Source organism: Columba livia, chromosome 6 (genome assembly GCF_036013475.1).
Source record: "Columba livia isolate bColLiv1 breed racing homer chromosome 6, bColLiv1.pat.W.v2, whole genome shotgun sequence".
Classification (NCBI taxonomy): Eukaryota; Metazoa; Chordata; class Aves; order Columbiformes; family Columbidae; genus Columba; species Columba livia.
Window position 1 is genome coordinate 23,076,441 of NC_088607.1, and position 17,699 is coordinate 23,094,139.

General features: G+C 37.2%; 1 protein-coding gene across 5 annotated transcripts in view; it reads left to right on the top strand.

The window, feature by feature from the left end:
* The window catches only part of VCL (vinculin), a 54,962-nt gene that overhangs the window by 3,643 nt on the left and 33,620 nt on the right, over positions 1-17,699 (top strand). For all 5 annotated transcript variants that reach the window (XM_065067569.1, XM_065067567.1, XM_065067566.1 and 2 more), the window contains exon 2: positions 15,319-15,389. In XM_065067569.1, the coding sequence (XP_064923641.1) occupies positions 15,319-15,389 (71 nt within the window). The remainder of the gene's footprint in view (positions 1-15,318; positions 15,390-17,699) is intronic.

A 17,699-nucleotide genomic window follows, 5' to 3' on the forward strand; every position in this document is an offset into this window, starting at 1 on the left:
TACTGGCTGATATTTGGAGTGACTGTGTGCCTCTTCTGGGAGAGTTGGGGTCTGGTTTGGTATTTCTTGTGACACTGTAAGACAACAGAATTGGCTGAGGGGGAAAAATAGGCAGGCACAACAGGCAGGGAATAATTTGGAGGCTGCAGTGTAGAAATGTGTAGCTTCAGAACACAAGCAGGGTAATTTACAGGTGTCTTCCCCTTCCCAATATAGTTGAAATTTGGGTTGATGAAGCAAGTTTTTGAGAGGACTGGGAGGGGGAGAACCAAGCAGTGGTTTTAAAGATGTTAAGCACACATGTGGTGTTAATCCTTGTTACTGGAAAGGATGCTTGAAATTATTGACTGGTTGTTGCAAATGCTAGGGTATGTTTTTTGTTCCAAAATAAAAGCCAAATGACACTTTTTGCTGATTTTGTTTCCAAAGAAGAACAGGCCAGTCCTGGTCAATCCTTGCCTTGAGTACTGCTTAATTTTGGTAGTGGCTTCACATATAGCTGAGACTAGTGTTTTGTCACTGCTTCTCTGTTGTACAGCCTGTATGTGGTGTTCCTAACCTCTTGTTTCTGACTGCATTGTTTTACTAGTCTTACTGGCTTTGTATTTTTCACCTCAAATATGAAGATGAAGTATCTACTGTGAGTAATATCAATCTTCTGCTGTTTCTCACTCTGAAAAGCAATTCAGACTGGCAAACTAGAAAACATTGCAATGTAATGTGTGGTGTGTCTCTTTTCTCGTTCAGTGACACAAATTCTATTCTACCACTTGCTCAGTCAAATGCTGGGAAGTAATTCTTGGTGCAGAACTTGCCTCTGCATCCATGGTTTTTAATTCCTGCAAAATAACCTATGTGGCACTTATCTTTAAACATAGCAATAGGAGCTCTTACTAGGGAGTATTGTTATTATCTAAGTCAAACAGTACAGTATTGTCTTTATAATTACATAACTGGTGTAAGTGCATCCACTAATTGTAATGTTAAATTGTATAATTTCTTCCTTAATTTTTATGACATCAGGCAAGAGAGAATTAACCCTAAATAATGTCTTGTAATTGCGGTCTAAAGTAACAACTTGTGTTTATGCATGGAAATGCACCACAGATCAGTGGTTATTGTAGTGAGCTGCATTTCAGAAGATACCTTGTGCATAGATGATGACTTGTTGCATGAAGAAATGATAAAGGCTAGATCTTCTTTTCAGTTACAAATATTTCACCATTAAGTATCTCTGTAAAACATGAGCCTAACAGTTCCAAACTGCATTGGGAGCGGGGGATTTCTGTGTGTGTAACATTTGGAAGTAGGTCTAGTTTGTCCCTGTATTAATTTCAGGCCCTAGTGCTTCTGTAAGAATATGAAAAAACTGGGTAGAGAATCAGTAGAGAGAGCAAACCTACCTTTTGTGTACTTCGCCTATTCAAGTCTTCTGAGGTATGACTTGTACTTGCCCCTGTTCTGACACTAGAACCAAAGTTTTCCGTGATAATGTACTGAACCAGTCTCTTATTCTGAGGTAAATCATGTTCTGATGCTTCAGAAGAATTATTTAACTATTAATAATGATCAATGGATAACAATACTGGCTAATGAAAGCAGTAAGAAGGAAAAACACCCAAAACAACAAAAAAACAAAATAACAAAAAACTTTTAACTCCCCAAGGTGTTCCATGATTACTGAAAATGTCAGATCATATTGTCTCTTAAACGATAATGATGGTCTTGAACTCCTCCTCTCACTGAAAGAACATGTGTCAGACCAGTGTCCCAGTACCCTTATTTCATGGGTAGAACAGAAACTGGGGATCCATGTCAGGGTTCTCCAGTGGAGCAGAGTACAGAAACAAGCTGTTCCTGTAGAAAACTTTTGTGTCTTGTTGCTGTAGGCTTAGAATTCTTGTGAAGACACCTTTTGTAATAAAACCGCATTGCATTTTCCATCAGTGGTTATACCCACAGGATTGTGAATGTAACCTGATCTTCTTTGAGGATAAGTTTTCCTTGTGCCAAAATTTCAGTGCATCTTGGGGACCAGGGATTGCCAAAGGCAGATCTTCTCAGTAAAGATTGCAGTAAGGAAGGTATTGAGGACCTCAGCCTCTTCTGTGTTGTCACCTCCTGTTCAGCAGTGGGCCCAAGTTTTACCTAGTCTCCATTTTGCTGCTTTTGTACTGGCACAAGCACTTTTTGTTGTCCTTCATGTCCTTCACCAGATTCTGCTCTAGATAGGCTTAGGGATGGACCTCATCCCTGCATGCTCAGGTAGCATCTCTGTATTGCTTCTGAGTCACCTGTCCATGCATCTACCTATTGTGTGCCTACTTTTCATGTCAGCTTTGTCAGGAGCTTTCTGTTCATCTGTGCAGGTGTCCTGCCACCTTTGCTTGACTTCCTGCTCATGAGGGTGAACCATCCTCAGTGAGGTGATCCTTGAAACTCGACAAGCTCTCTAAGAACTCTCTTCTTTCTAAGACTGTATGTACATGAGATTTCCCCAAGCAGGTGCCTGAAGAGGGCAGAGTTTGCTGTCCTGAAGTCCAAGGTCAGATCTGTCTTGTTTCTTCCTTTCAGGGAAAGCAGCTAAGGTTGCACCTGACCTTTGGATTCCAAACTGGTTCTTCCTTGTTTCTAACAGCAGAGTGCCTCCTCTTTTTGAGTCCTTGATCTGTATCTGTTTAGTAATGAAAGATGGTGTTTAAAGTTTACAGTATGTGATAGGAAAAGTACAGTATTTCTCATTGCAGTGAAGGTAAGCAACTTTCATATTAAACTGATCTGCTGTGATGGCCTAAGAAGGTTTGACTTGAACAACTATCATGCTTGACCTTTGTCCTCAGGTAAATGTGGTGCATAAATGAAATGACAAATAACAGAACTGAGTAGAAATACTGCTGTGGCTAGTTTTACAAGGTTTATACTTGGATATCTTTGTGTGTGCAGTTTAAAATGTCTGGGTATGCTGCAACTGTTGTGGTCTCTAAAAAGCTAGAGCTGTGACCATTTCCAATCACTTGGTTAGGATAGTAAACTTTGTCTGCAAATTTCAGACTTATTTAAATTCTTTAACTGTTCTGAAAAGGTACAGTTTATTTCAAGGTGGTCTCAGCTAGCAGTAGACAAAGACCAAAAGCCTTGTTCTGTAATGAATGTAAAAGTAAATGCATTAGCAGTTCATAAGAGTGTTCAGAAGTACTTAATACTCCTTTGGTGTTTATCCAGTAACACATCTTTTTAAAGTAGGTGATGGACAAGATTGCATTTTGTCTTTTCTATTTAATTTAATTTTGTCTTTTCTATTTTGTCTTTTCTATTTAACACTGATGGCAGTACCAGAGTATGTGTTCGTTTTGATGTTCATCTTAGGTTTGTGGGAACAGTAAAGTATGATGGTATTAAACTTGAATGGCTTTTTAGTAGCTGAGTCTTTGTATGAACTACAGAGACAAGACTGTCCCTCTTTAAATGCTGAAGAGTGCACAAGAAAATAGCTGTAGAAATTAATTTCTTTAACAGGTATGGTCACAGAAGTGCCCAAATGGCAGTATGAGAGATGGTGGTTATTTCTGTAACCCCTGAATTGATGAGAAGCACTCTGGCCTGTACTGGATAAGACACAAGTGTTGCCTTAGCTAAGTCATTGTGTGATAGCAAACAGTAATGACTGTTCTCTTCTGTCTTTTTTGTGTGTGTTTTGCGTGTGTGTGTGGTGGTTTTTTTTTGTTTTGTTTGTTTGTTTTTTTAAATTCTCATCAGTTAGCTGCTATATAATGTAAGGAGCAGGTGTATCAAAATGGGAAGCTTATTAAAGGCTGAACCAGGAAAGTCCCTATCAACTTCCTTGCCCATTCTAGTCTTTCAGTCATTTCCTAGGTATCAGTTCTTCAGCTGCATCAGTCTGAAGATTAATCTTGTCAAGCAGGGAAGCTATTAAAAGCATCATCTGGAACTTTAGTTATTCTAGCTGAGTTGTTTCCTCTGCTGTCTTCAAACCTTTACCTGAGCTTGGGAGAGGTTGCATATTACAACTGTTTTTGAGGACAGAAGCATTAATAAAACTTTCTTATGCAGGGCTTGTTTTGTTTACCTGCACAAATGCTTCATTGAAGGAGCCGAAACAGACTTGAACTAGACTGATAGTCAGTACATGTGACAGCCAGTTAACTTGTAAGCTGTGAGAGTTTCTGGGTGGAGTTGTTTCCTGGTGACCACAAATTTAATTAGGTTTTGAAAAAATTAACTTACGATAAGTGAGTGCATAGACAACAAGTGGTTTAACTTTTAATCTCAAAATAGTAATACGTAATTGAATGCAACAATGATAAGGTTTAGTTGTATGCAAGATGGCATGTTCAGCTTTCCTATTAAAGCTCTATGGAAACCTTGTCACTTGCTACTGTATATTGATGTAGTCATCTAAACTTCCTTAGGAGAGGTTTTTAATACTGAAGTGTGTGATGTACTGCATCTTAAGGACTATCACTACAAAAAGTGCTACTTCAAGCACCTAGTCAGAAGTTACTGGGAAGGTTACTTTTTTTGGTGTATCTGTTTGCTTTTAAAAATCTTACTTTTTGTAACTTTGCTTAAGATTGATCTCAAAAGTTGTTTTCCATTTCAGCCTCTAAATGTGTATAGATGTGTCTGAATATCCTTCAGCTAAGTCTTCAAAAGCTGATTTGGTTACAAAAAGGTCACAAAACCACTCAATACTTGGAAGAAAACTCATTCACAAGTGTGAAACCACTTTTGTTAAATTACTGTGTACCTTCTCTGAGGTTTTGGGTAAGATAACAAGTGAGTAAACTGACTAGCATTTGTTGGACTACACTAAAAATCACTTTCACAAGCCTTGCTGTCTTTGCAGCTTTTACAGTGTAATAGTTGTGCTGTATAACAGAGATAAACAAATGGAGTTTCTCTCGAACTCCAGCGTGGTAGCAGAAAGTTCACTTTTCATTTAGCTTGCCCTGATAGAATGACCAAAAAAAAGGATTGTGAAGAGCTTGTTACCTGCCAGAGTGACTTATCAGTAGCAACTGAAGAAGTGCTGCTTGATTCTGTCACACTTACAAAAAGTTCCTGTATCCTAAAGAAAATCAAGGGGTGGGGATTAAAGAAGAGTGGGAACCTCAGTAAGTTTTAGACGGGTTTTATCTTGACTTCAGCCTTTCTCTGGAAACAAAAAGGTAATAGCATAGCATTTATTTTACTTAAGTTAATGCTGGAGAAAACCTGCCTGCCTTAGCTCTTTGACTAGACTCTGCTGGCACTTGAGCTCAGACCAGCTGAGTGCACCCTACTTTCCATGGAGCAGGAAGGAAAGCAAGGGTCTGTTACGTGGACTGGATAATATTATGTATTTGTACAGTGCCTGGCACAATGGAGCTTTTAAATGCTAACAAATCCCAGTGGAAAAAAACTTCTGTTGTTTTAAAGAAGTTGAACTTTCTGATGTCTCTTTACGATTTGGTGTAAAATTTAAAGATTTTTTTTTTTTAAGACAAGTTTGTGGAGGCTTTACTTCTGTAGAGCTTTGAACTAACAGTGACTTGCATTATTCCTTTTGTACACAGGAGGTGAAGCCAGACTTTGGCCAGCTTTGCCACTCACAGGAACTTGACAAAATAAGATTGTAACCTTCAAGTTGCTTGCTTACACTGCTTCATTTTCCCCCTTTGTTTCAGCTGAGAATAGCAGTAGCTTCATTTTACAGAGCTAAACTGGGAAAGCCTGTCCATCCCATCAGACATGTTCAGATGCTACAGTATACAGAAAAGGGCCAAGAAAATCCTTCAGTACAAGGAAAGCTCCCACAGGTTTAATTATTATGTGAACTAAGCTTTCCAGTAGCCACTGCAAGAGTAAGAATAGTGCTTTCCTAATGCTTTAATGGGGTGAACAAAGAAAAGTAGAATGTAATGTACATTAATGTTAGTCCAAAGCACTGTTTCAGAAGTAGGCTGGCTCTGGCACTGTTTTGGGTGGAAATAGGTTTTAGTGGCTGAATGAAGACTATAAAAACTAAGATTAAAGATAGTGTGGAAGACATGAATTGTTCTGAGTAAGAATTTTTACCTCTGAATTTCCTCTACACACCGAATTTCTCAAAGGAACCACTGACAACTAGGAGTTGGGTTATACCACTCTTACTGGTTATGTCATCCTGTAGTAGAAGATTTTGACTACATGAGTAACATCTGTTGCTATAGCATAGTTTATTCGCCTTTACCATTTAATGTCTTCAAAGAATAATTTTCCTTTTCAGTGCAAGTCAAGAAATAAATAGCAAATGCTGTTGAAAGTAGTTGTCTTTAAAGCTTTTTTGGATGTGAAAAGTAGTTACTTGACCACATATAAGTTTAAGTTTTATTGACAGCTAATTTTAAAAGCAGAGTAAGTCTTCATGTAATGCAGAACAAATGCCATATCAGACATTTCTTTCTTTGACTTTTTTTTTAATATCCTCTATCAGTTATTTCTGAGTGGCTGCTTTGTAATAGTTTGCAAATTCTTTGTGATGTGGGGGTCTTCTACACGTTGAATTCCGTGCAGAGCTGGTGTAAATGATCACAAGCACTGAGGCAAAATCAAGACAGAAAATAATCACGTAATATCACATTTCTGACATACTTAAGTTTTTAATGATGCTGTACATGATCACTGTCCCTTGGAAAACAACCCACTATTTCTATTCCTAATTTTATTTAATATAACTAGATATTGTAGCTAATTAAAGCATCATATTTAATGTGTGAGCAATGATTTAGACCATGAAGTTATGTGCACTTGAATTAACTGTTATTGAAGTAAAATGAGAGTTTTATGACAGATTCATTGTCTGATATGCTACAAAAGGTGGATAATCACTATGAAATGCCATTGTTAATACACATCTTGCTGGTGAAGTTTACTGTGGGTGGGCTTATGCCAAAAGGTGACTACTACAAGGTTCTGTTGCTTCAACCATATATTATTGAACACATGAAGATATTTTTAATATAATATTCAAAACTCAGCCAAAAATATTGCTTTATTAAATAAAGCTAATTTTAGATAAGTGTGGATTAAAAAAAGGCAATGAAGGACAGAACTCTGTCTAGTTCCCACATTTGCAGGTTGACTTAAGTACATAGATTAAAGTAGTATCTCTTATGTATTCCTCCTCTGACTCAGTACATTGTTTAGCACTAAGCCATCTAGTTTTTGTAACCCACCAAAGTGATTGAAATAGATAGCCCCCAATGGGCTGCAGATAAATATGACAGCACTTATGACAGATGAGAAAAGGTTCAGTAACTTGGAACAGTGTCATGGGAAGAGGTAGGTAGAGTTATGAGAGTTTCAGAATTGGCTAGATTGAAGGGTGGCCTCATGACAGTGGTTTTTGCAAAATAGTTACATTTAGAACATGTTAAAAAGCAGTGTAATGTAAATGACAAAGTGGTGAGTGTTCTTCCATTTATCTACTGATAAATGCATTGTCCTTATCAGGTGCTAAACGCAAGTTTTTATTCTGGTTTGTTATGTCTTAAAATAAATGATGATTTGTATTCTTCTTCCCCTCCCCTGTTATCAGCAGTCTTCAAAAGTGCTTTTTCTTTCTCATGCTTATAAATTTTGCCTTCCTGCAGGCAACTGTTACTGACTTGAACTTAAAAATTTGTTACTTTGGAACCACTGATAACTCAAGGAGTGAGCTCATAATGGAAGCACTGCTGACCTTTCTTTCTGTGGAAGAGGGAAAATCAGTGTTCAACAGTCTGGTCTTCAGAAGTCAGTACAAGTTCGCATATATCAAATAGAAGACCCTAAAATTCAGTGTCTGGTAGCCAGCCTACATTTTCAGTTGCGTGATATTCAAATGCTTCATGTACTTAACAATACCTGTCAAATTAACAGTGTTTTAAAAAAGTAAAATGACTTCTAAGTAACAATAGTTGTTTTAATAAATTAAATATAAAAGTGGAATTAAGGCATTTGTAGTGGACATCTGCCTTGCACCTGATCTAGTCAGACATCTGAGAAACTTGAGAGGAAGAAACTTCTACTGTTCTACATGTGAAACTTACTCAGGAATTAAGAGAATACATATCAAGTTGGCTTTTTTTTTTCCAGCTCATTGGGTATTTTCTGTGCTAACACATAGATAAGGGAAATACCTCCAAATTAGTTTGTTGTTCTGATGAAGGAAAAAACCAGCCTGGGAAGAAAAATCTGTTACCTATGTGAAGCTATAACTTCAGTTGGTTTAGAGACTCTGCAATACAATATTTATTTATATTAGAAAAACAATTTTTCACAAGCCACTCTGCTGTATCTGGGTAGAACTCTTTCTTCCACTTTACATTATCTACAAGCTTCCTATGGTGAGGTTTTTTATTACTCTTACTAATAAAACCCCTTAATCTTAAGTAAACTTTCTAGATGCTTTACCTGACTGAACACTTGGAAGGCGGGGGGACAGTACGCAACCCAGTTATTGGACGGGGGGGGTTGTGGTGGGGGTTCCTCATCCACCTCTTCAACATGCAGGTATTAGCAGATTGTCAAAGGTGATGTAAACCTGCCAGCACCGTCATGGTGTTTGGTGGTTGCTTGCTTTTCAGACAAGAATCTGAATAAGGAGAGAATTTAACTCTGTGATATAACATCTTTTAGTACAGTACTAATCTGTGTATACATCTGCAGCAGGATTTATGTTAAGAGGTGCTCTGAAACTTGGTAGTGATTCACAGGTCTGGGGACATGGAAATGAAATGGGAGAGCTGCTTGGTGTGAGGCATTTAACTTCGTCTTCCTAGTAAGGTAAAAGTAGCTAGTTGCAGCTGTAAATCTCATTTGTAGATGACAATTGCTGTATCTTATTTTTCCACTTGAATTTTGTATACGCTCAAAGGTTGGAGCTGACTTATGTTATTTGACTGAAGTGGAGTTATAATGTCTCAAAGTAGTTTCAATCTGGAAGTACTGGTTTAGAAGAAGAAATTCTTATAATAAAAGAACTGATTTCCAAATTATAATAGTTCTGTAAAAGGTATCACATAATCAGTATGTGCTTTGCTTTAAGTTGTGTGTCCTGTAGTTAGCTAAACCATCCAAGCCTCAACTCTGTACTAGTAATAGACTTAGCAGACAACAGCAGCATGAATAAAAGCCTTTTGGTACCCCAGTTATGTCACTTCCTGGTTTCCATATGGTTCGTGTTTCAGAGTTATGTATTTTACTTGGACAGCAGGATTTCCTTCACCTCAAGCCAATTGAATTTGTCTTAATCTCCACTGTAGACAGGTAGGTCAGTTTGCTATTAGGGACCAGATGGCTGGAGTGTTTTAATTTACTTATTGCCAGATGACTTTGAAATTCTACCTTGCTATGCCTGGAATGCAGTCTCCAGCGTAATCATGAGAAAACCAGGATCCAGCATGACAGCTTCCATATTAACTGAAAGGCAAGGCCAGATAGGCTCTGATTCAGCAGTTTCTTTAGGCTCATGCCTGGCTCGAAGCAACGGTGATCCTGTTGACTGATGTCACTGGTAGTATATGAATGTTGTTTGTTGTAAATTTGCAGCTGAATTCTCTTCCTGCTTCTAGTTAATTTGAGCTTATTTTTCAGTCTCTAATTGCATTGGCCCATTCCCCTACAGATAAATAGAAAAACTTCAAGCTTCTTAAAGCTGTGTTAAACTTGCTGTTGGCAAGATGGGAGTAGAATGATTAAGAAATTGGGCATTTGCTTTGTTAGATGCTTCCAGGGGAACATTTGAAGGACAAAGATAGTTTTGTGGTTTTATTAAAAATTTTGTATTATTGTACTGTGTTATAACCAACTCTTTTCAGATTTATTGGATAAAAAGGATTAGATTTTGAGGACTAAGCCATAAGCCTGTTCTCTAAAAGCACTTCAACGCTACTTATCTCTTCTGTTCAAGGTTTGCTTAAAATTCTGTCTTCACTGGAAGATGTTTGTCATCTGGCAAATTTTGAGTAACTTGTAAAATTAAGGTGTGACCAATAAATTTCATTATGTACCCCAAAGCTGTTTGACTTGCATCTGGAAAAGTTTTATGATTTGCTGCTGTGTCAGGATATATGCATTTTTGTTTTGCTAATGTTTACCACATTGACTGTAGCAGCTGAGAGTCAGGGCATGATAAACCGATATTCACTCTAGCAGCTATTTTTCGAGAAACAGCTGAGTGAAATAGCTTGAAACGCCAGCAACTGAATCTGCTTGATGCTGTAAATAAAAACAGAACAAAGGTTGCAATCAAAGAACTGTGACTGACAACAATGAAAGTAAACCACTAAGCCTTGTTTGCTTCTGTTTGGTTGGCAGAACTTCTTACTAGAACCCTTCTGTGTAATTTGGCTCCAATTACTGGTTTCACAAAGGGAAAACTGAACAACTGTGAAGTAGTTATTGAGCTCTTGCCACTTGTGAACACTCTCAGACAAACTGTCTCTGAACTCAGTCTGAGATAAAGGACCTGTCCTTCAATGAACAAGCCTTGTGGGGAGGGTGAACTCTTGTGAAAGGTACAGCGTACAAAACTGGATACCATTAACTTCAGTTGTCATTTTCCTTATATTATCATGTGTGAGTGAGGCCCTCTTAGTCTGTCACCTGGATTCAAAATGCTTTCACAAAGATCTAATTCTCTATGCCTATGTTGTATTTTTCAGTCTGGACTGAACTGTACATCTATGCCAGTAAGGAGTAGGTGTAAACTTTGTGTAGCTCTGGCTTGCTTCTAGTTCTGCTTGATGGATTGTTCATAGTCTTGAAATCCAAGCCAGATTTACTTCCTTGAAATTTGGGGTCAGGAGAAAGCCTTGGCCAACTCTGTTTTGAGATGGATTCTAGACATGGATAAGCAATGTAGAAACTGCTGTCATTGTAGAGTTATAGAAAATATTTAAGTTTATTTTTTTAGGACAGACATCTAAAGAAATTCAGAATGAAGTTGCAGAGAACTTCATGGAACTGCACTGATGTATAACAAATTTCTGATGTGAATTTTAACACTCTTATTATTGTGCCACTCTTCTTCCTGGAAGCTTGAAAACATTGAAGAGTGCATAAACCAGCAACTGAATTTTAATGTGAGATGGCTTACGGTTGAGTTGCTTTTATAGCATACAGACTAGTTCACTTTGAGTGGTACTTTGTCGAGCAAAACTCATACTGTACGTTATTCCATGGTAGAAACCTGGGGCTTTGCGTGTTACAGCCAGGGCTGTATATGTTCACTGGATGATGATATAGGAATATTCTTAATTTCCTTGCTAAAATGACAGATGTTTTAAATTAGTTCTTGCAATGTTCCAAAAGTTAATTTTTCTAAGGTCTCCCTTTTTAACTGGGGAAGTAATATAAGCTGCAAGGAAAATTTCACTTCCAGCATTTGGCAAATTGTCAAATTGGTATTGTCAATACAGGCATTCAGAAGAATCTTTGTTTAAAAAGGAAAACAAACAAACACAACCCAACAAAAAAACCCAAACCCAATCCCCAGACAATAAACTTTGGACTCTCAAATATTTGTGTGTTTTATTCTGTGTGATAAATGCAGTCTGTACTTTCGAACTTCTTGAAGTTAAGTGAACTAGATGTTACTGGGTGCTTATGGTGTCTTTGTTTAAACAAGCTCTTAAAGAATTACAGAAGCTGAAACTGTGTTTTCCCTTCACACTGAACAGCTATATGCAGCAGGCTAAGAGGATGGGAAAGGGACATTGTGGGGTGCTTATGTCTTGTCTTTCCTGCAGTAGAAGCAGATGTGGCAAAAAAAACCCCGTAAAGCTGTTTTTATAAAGAAAAACCTCAGCCTGATCAGAAAGTTTTCCTCTTGCTTTTCCATGGAGAAAACACTCACCAGCAGGAAGCTCAACACATGCTGATGTTCTACTGATCAGATAAGAGTAGGTGAGACCTACAAGCAAGGTTGAAAGCTGAAAGCAGCAGGAAATCTGAATCTCCTCCCGGTTCTTTTAGCTGCATTCTTAGAAGGCTTTTCAGTGGCCACATGTGCCCTCTGATTTGTGCATGCCCCATTTCCTTTAAATTTCTAGACTCCTCAGCCTCTTGTTCACTGTTAAGTAGCAGGGAGCAAGCAAGGAAGTAGCTCATTCTGTATCTTGATTCAACTGATTTGCCTCTAATGTCCCAAAGAATATGGAAATGAATATGGATGGGTAGAAGTTGTAACTATGAAACAGTCTTGATAAATTTTGCTTGAGAGCTTCCCTGGCTCTGGGCAGGTGTGGTGTTCAAGAAGTTGTGGGATCTCTTTACTGTGTTAACCAATGGGGTTTTTTTGGAACCATGAGTAGCAGCCACTTCAGTATTACTTAAAGCAGAAGCTTCTATTCCATGGAAACGGTTGTTTCCCAGTTAGTTAGGGAAAAATTACCTTAGGAAGTAAGAATATCTGAAACCTAAGTAAGAATCCTGTGTTTGGTTGTGTGGTATCTGTTTTTTCTTTTTTTTTTTTTTTTCTTCCCCACATGTATACCATTGGATAGAAATGAAATACAGGTTTCCCAGATATTTGTTTTGTATTGGCATGAAGCTTGACAAACCTTCTGGCTGAAATGGGGAATACATAGGTATTAAATCTTATGGAAAACAAAACAACTGAATTCCCTTGGTATTGAACTACAGAGAAGGGAGAGTTGAGTGAATCTCTACATTGTGTTACAGTGCAGTGTGTCTGAAAATTGCTTAGCCTGTGTAAAATTGAGTCTGAAGGAACCAGATCTTATTAAACATAAATAATGATAAAAAAAAATCCCCCTGAGTACAAAGCTAAAATGGAAAAGCCACAAAACTCTTTGGGAGGTGTGTATTTTGTGGCTTCACATTTTGAGACTTTGCCTATTGAACAGCGTGCAGAGTGCATTTGTTCTCTACATTCCATCTCTATACTTTGGCTACAAATGCAGAGGGCATCTTCTGAAAAGGTTAATAGCTATCTAAATATGAAATGCTTTCCTTTGAGCCACAAGGTTTCATGTTTAAGTAGATTCAGTGAGTATATGCTGTATTAGTGCTTAAAATATGGTAAAAATACACTTCTTCTGGAAAGGTAAAGGACCTTTATAGCTGAGACCTCGTGGAAACTGCCTGAAATCTTGTAATCTGCCCATGTGCTGTACAGTGCTGAGGATATTAGAGGAATGTGTATTTCTGCTTTGTGGTAGATATGGAAAAGAAATGGTTTTGGAGTTTAGGACAAAGTCTGTTTCAGGAAAGTTTTGAGGTTAAAACTCCCCACAAAAAATGAAAATGGGAATTGACTCATATCCTATAGGTTACTTTGATTGGAAGACCAAAGATCTAGGCATAGCAGAAAACATCTTTGTATATGTGTGTATGTATCAACATATAAAGTGCCTATATAGTGTGCGTGTGTGTGTGTATATATATATATATATTTGTCTGTAACTAGTTGATAATGCTTCTTTTAGTAGTGACCTTAGATATATCCTCTTACAGAAGAGACTTTTGCTTTCCAGATTGAAAGAACTGCTTTTGTATGGTCTAATAAAACTAGAGGTAACTTAAATCAAGCATTGAGTGTGTTGTAACTTGAGCAGAAGTTGCTTCTTGGTTGCTCCTGACTGACTATTCAGTATAAAACAGCAATAATGATTGTTAGAATGAACTTCAGATTGAACTCCCCCACCACCCCCATAGTAAGCTTTATTTTTCATGTGTTCTTCAGAAACTCTATATTCTCAGAAGTATTTTTTAAAAAAATAAACTGAACTATATGCAGATTGGTACAGCTACAAGAGAAGTAAATCTTGCTGACAATGGGATTTCCTCCTGGTGGTTCTCTGGAAATACAGTATTACTCTTTATTTTTCACCTGGTGACAGCCTTCTGTCTGAATGATGTATAATTCAAAGTTCATGCTAATTACCCCTTTTCTGTGTCTTTATAATGCATGTGCACATAAAAACATGTGAGAAGTATTAAAAAACAACAGCAAACTGTATTTCCTGAGTGCAATGAAAATAATTAGAGCAAAGCAGGCATAGTCTTTTGTGGATCATGTAACCCTGTCTCAAGAAACAGGGCATGAGATACATGTGTAACTGTGGTCCTGTGAAGCTTAGGAGTCCAAGCAACACTGGAGTGCTGAGTGCTGGGGGGGAGCATGGCTGTTAGTGAGCCTACAATAACCCAAAGAGACAGAAGTCTGTTGTAAAATTGAAGACCTTTAACCTCCTCTCTTCTCTTCCCTTCATTACTTATAAATATCTGTGTGACTACTTTTGAGTGTAGTACTAATAAATTAAAAAAAAAAAAAAAAAATCAAATGTAGGGTAGGTAGACCTAGTGTTTGAACCAAATAAAACGCTAGGGCCAATGTACTTCTGTAAAGCCCCTCTGAAAACGACCAGACTAGGGAGACAGAGTTTTTGGCAAGTGCCATAAATTTGCAAGGAGATGGTGCTTCTGGAAGGCTGTAGAGCATTAGAATTGGCAAGTGCTGTGCATACTGGCACTGTGCAAATTCTGTCAAAACCCAGCAAATCTTTAAACACCAGCTGATCAGGGATTTTCAGGGCTATCTTGTCTAGTTTGAACAGGCCTGGCAGCTCTTAACATAAACTAGTGCCTGATTTAAAGACCTTCTGCTTTGTGATGCCTTCCTGAATAGCTTATTCAGCTGGAAAATACAGTGAACAAAGGAGCTGGAAATATTTTGTCAAGTTGGTGATCTCACAGTCCAGAGAGCCAGCCACCAATTATAAAGGCTTCTATTGTATAACACAAGAGCTAGTGTATAGAAAATTCCAGATCTTACTCTATCGCTTCTTTTATTAGCTTCTGCATAATTGTTTTTGCCTACAAGATGGTGTGAATGTAGGATGCATTCTCAGTAATTAACTACATTTTCCTAATAGACTAGGTTGAATGGCAAAATGGGGTAATTTTTTTTTTTTTAACTTGATTTCTGCCTTATGGGGATTGGGAGGGAGGGAAGCCTACAGAGTTTACAGTGATTAAGTTTTTACAACTCAGTCTAGCAAACAAATAATATTGTTTCTATGGAAAGTGGGAAGATAGAAAAGTACCTCTTCCAGTTAATTTAGTAGAGATGTTGGCAGGAAACAACATATGGTTTCCAAAGCATTAGACTAACCACAGTATATATAGTGGTTTCAAAAATAGTCACAGCAAACTTACTGAAATGAGTTATCACTAATACAAATTTTTTCGTTGCTACTTCAGTATTTGTTTTAATCTAGGATTTACAGTGAAATTCTGAATCTTAAGTATGACTTCTTTCTCCCACAGGTTGGAAAAGAGACTGTGCAGACAACAGAAGACCAGATCTTGAAAAGGGATATGCCACCAGCATTTATCAAGTAAACTCATTTTATTGTAAATCTTCTATTGTAGGTACAGGAAACCTATTCCAATGATATATCATTGTTACTCATTTCTGCTGTACAGATTAGAAAATACTCTTATGTTTAAATAGTTCTTTGGGGTCTCAAGGCTGACCCTCCTCAGGATCCACCCTTCTGTGAACAGTGACTTTTCCTGATATATATATATATATGTGTGTGTGTGTGTGTATATATATATACGTATGCATCAAGGGTATTTCTTCCTTTAAAAATAATAAAAATCAGAATAACAATGGTGAGATGAGGGTTGGGTTTTTTTCTCTCTTTAGAGGAGGGGTTTTTTAAGTGTTAGTTGAGAAATTGACTTTCCTCTTCAAGGGAGTGCTCCAGCAGGACTTGTACTAACTGGCACATGGAAGATGAGGAAAGGAGCAGTGGGCATGTGCTAGCACTGCATTCCCTTTCCATATTTTCTCCATTCAGAAGGACCACCAGTCTGGAGGGAACCACTCTTGGAGGATGAAGGAGAAGATCTGTTTATTCTGTTCAAAGATTTGGGTTTTAGCTTGTGTGAAACTGATATCAAGGGTTTATAATGAATATATATGATGGTAATCTGTCAAGTTTTTCAGTAGGAGGGTGACTGTGCAACAAAATAATTTGGCTGCAGAAAAACTATCATGCATTTCTTTGCTTGCTACTGACAAAAACCACACTGGAACTATTGACCTAGAGTTAAAAAATGCTCTGTTCTTTATCTTGATTGTCTTAATCACCAGCGAGTATGACTAATGCATATAATTTACATCAGATGCTTTGCAATGTGTTCATATTACTTGTTGTCTTGTGAAGAGTGAAAAAGCTGTAATCTCTAGGCAAAGAATAGAGTAACACCTGACTTATTTATACTGAAAATTAAAATGTCTGTGTTTGACTTGCACATGCAAAGTCACTTAAAAAATAAAGCAGTAATGCTATCCTACATTAACATTACTTTGCTAGTCAAGCTGGAGCTGCATTGCTGGTAACTGTATTAACAAACTAATGGTAATGTAAAACACTTGCATTTTAATTTTTATTTCTAGAACCTCAAGTAATCTAAACTGTAGTGAGGCAACTCACTGTGACTTAAGTGATTAGAAATTGAGCTGAGCATTATTCAAGAGTCAAAGGCATTGCCTGGCATTTTTGAGCAGACATCTCTGGAAAAAAAGTGGAGTTCAATCCTAAACACTAAGATGGTAGTTTAGCATAAGGTAACATTTTTCCTCACATTTCATAAAGAAGACACTAAGAGCAATGAAGCAGATTGACTACCAGAAATAGTGTGGTTGGAAATGTTATGACCTATGTCTTCACAAAGAATGTGGCTGATGTTAACATGGCTTTATTGTAATTATGTTTCAAAAATGAGCATACTCTTTTTATAAAGCAGCGTTTTTTTGGGTTGCGATATAATACAAGGATTAGAAAATTCACCATAGCAATGAGCTTCTACTGAAAACTTTTGAATGTGTTTAGTTCTTGTGATAGAACGAGCAGTTCATTGCACTGAATATTTTGTGTGTTTTTAAAATTTTATTTTGTTTTTTATTTTTATATTTTAATTATTATTAGAGTAATTGAATTACTTGTTTCCCCAAATTCTACTATTTTGTTTCTAAGCATCTATGCTTTGCAGGGGATGGCAGGTATCTGTTTTTTAAACACCACTTTGTTTTTTTGTACCTAGCGCACAGTTCTGGAGTCTTTCAAATGTGTTGGGAAGTTTATATAAAATAAACATTGTACAAGTAAATTAAAAGTTTACCTTTCAGCGGTTGAACTCTAAAAACTGTAAATAACTTTCAATCTTTAGAAACTTTATTTTTGTTAATCATGGTGACTTCTGGGGTAATACATGTTCACATTAATTTATTTCTTTAGAAGTGAAAAAGCCAGCCTTGAGATAATGATTTGTATTAAACAGATGACCATGAAATTGAACTGTAGGAAATTTAAGTATTTCTGAGCCTATAGCTCTGAGATGGCTGAATAGGTGATTTGTTTAATTCCTTTCTTGGCAGAGTTGAAAAGAATAAATTTGAGAAGCAAGTGTGGAAATCTAATTTAGTGAAGTCAATTGACTTCAATAACACAACTAAGTACATTGCATAGTAATGAGCAGACCATTCCCACTTTCTGCCTTGAAGCCCTCCTGTATTTTCTTACTCAGTTATGAGTTACCACTGTCTGATGTGCTGAGCAGATGCCTCACAAAAAAGCAGGTTACGATATGGTCAGCTGGCCCAATTTGATCTGCTCTAGGGAGCCATTAGCTGAAAA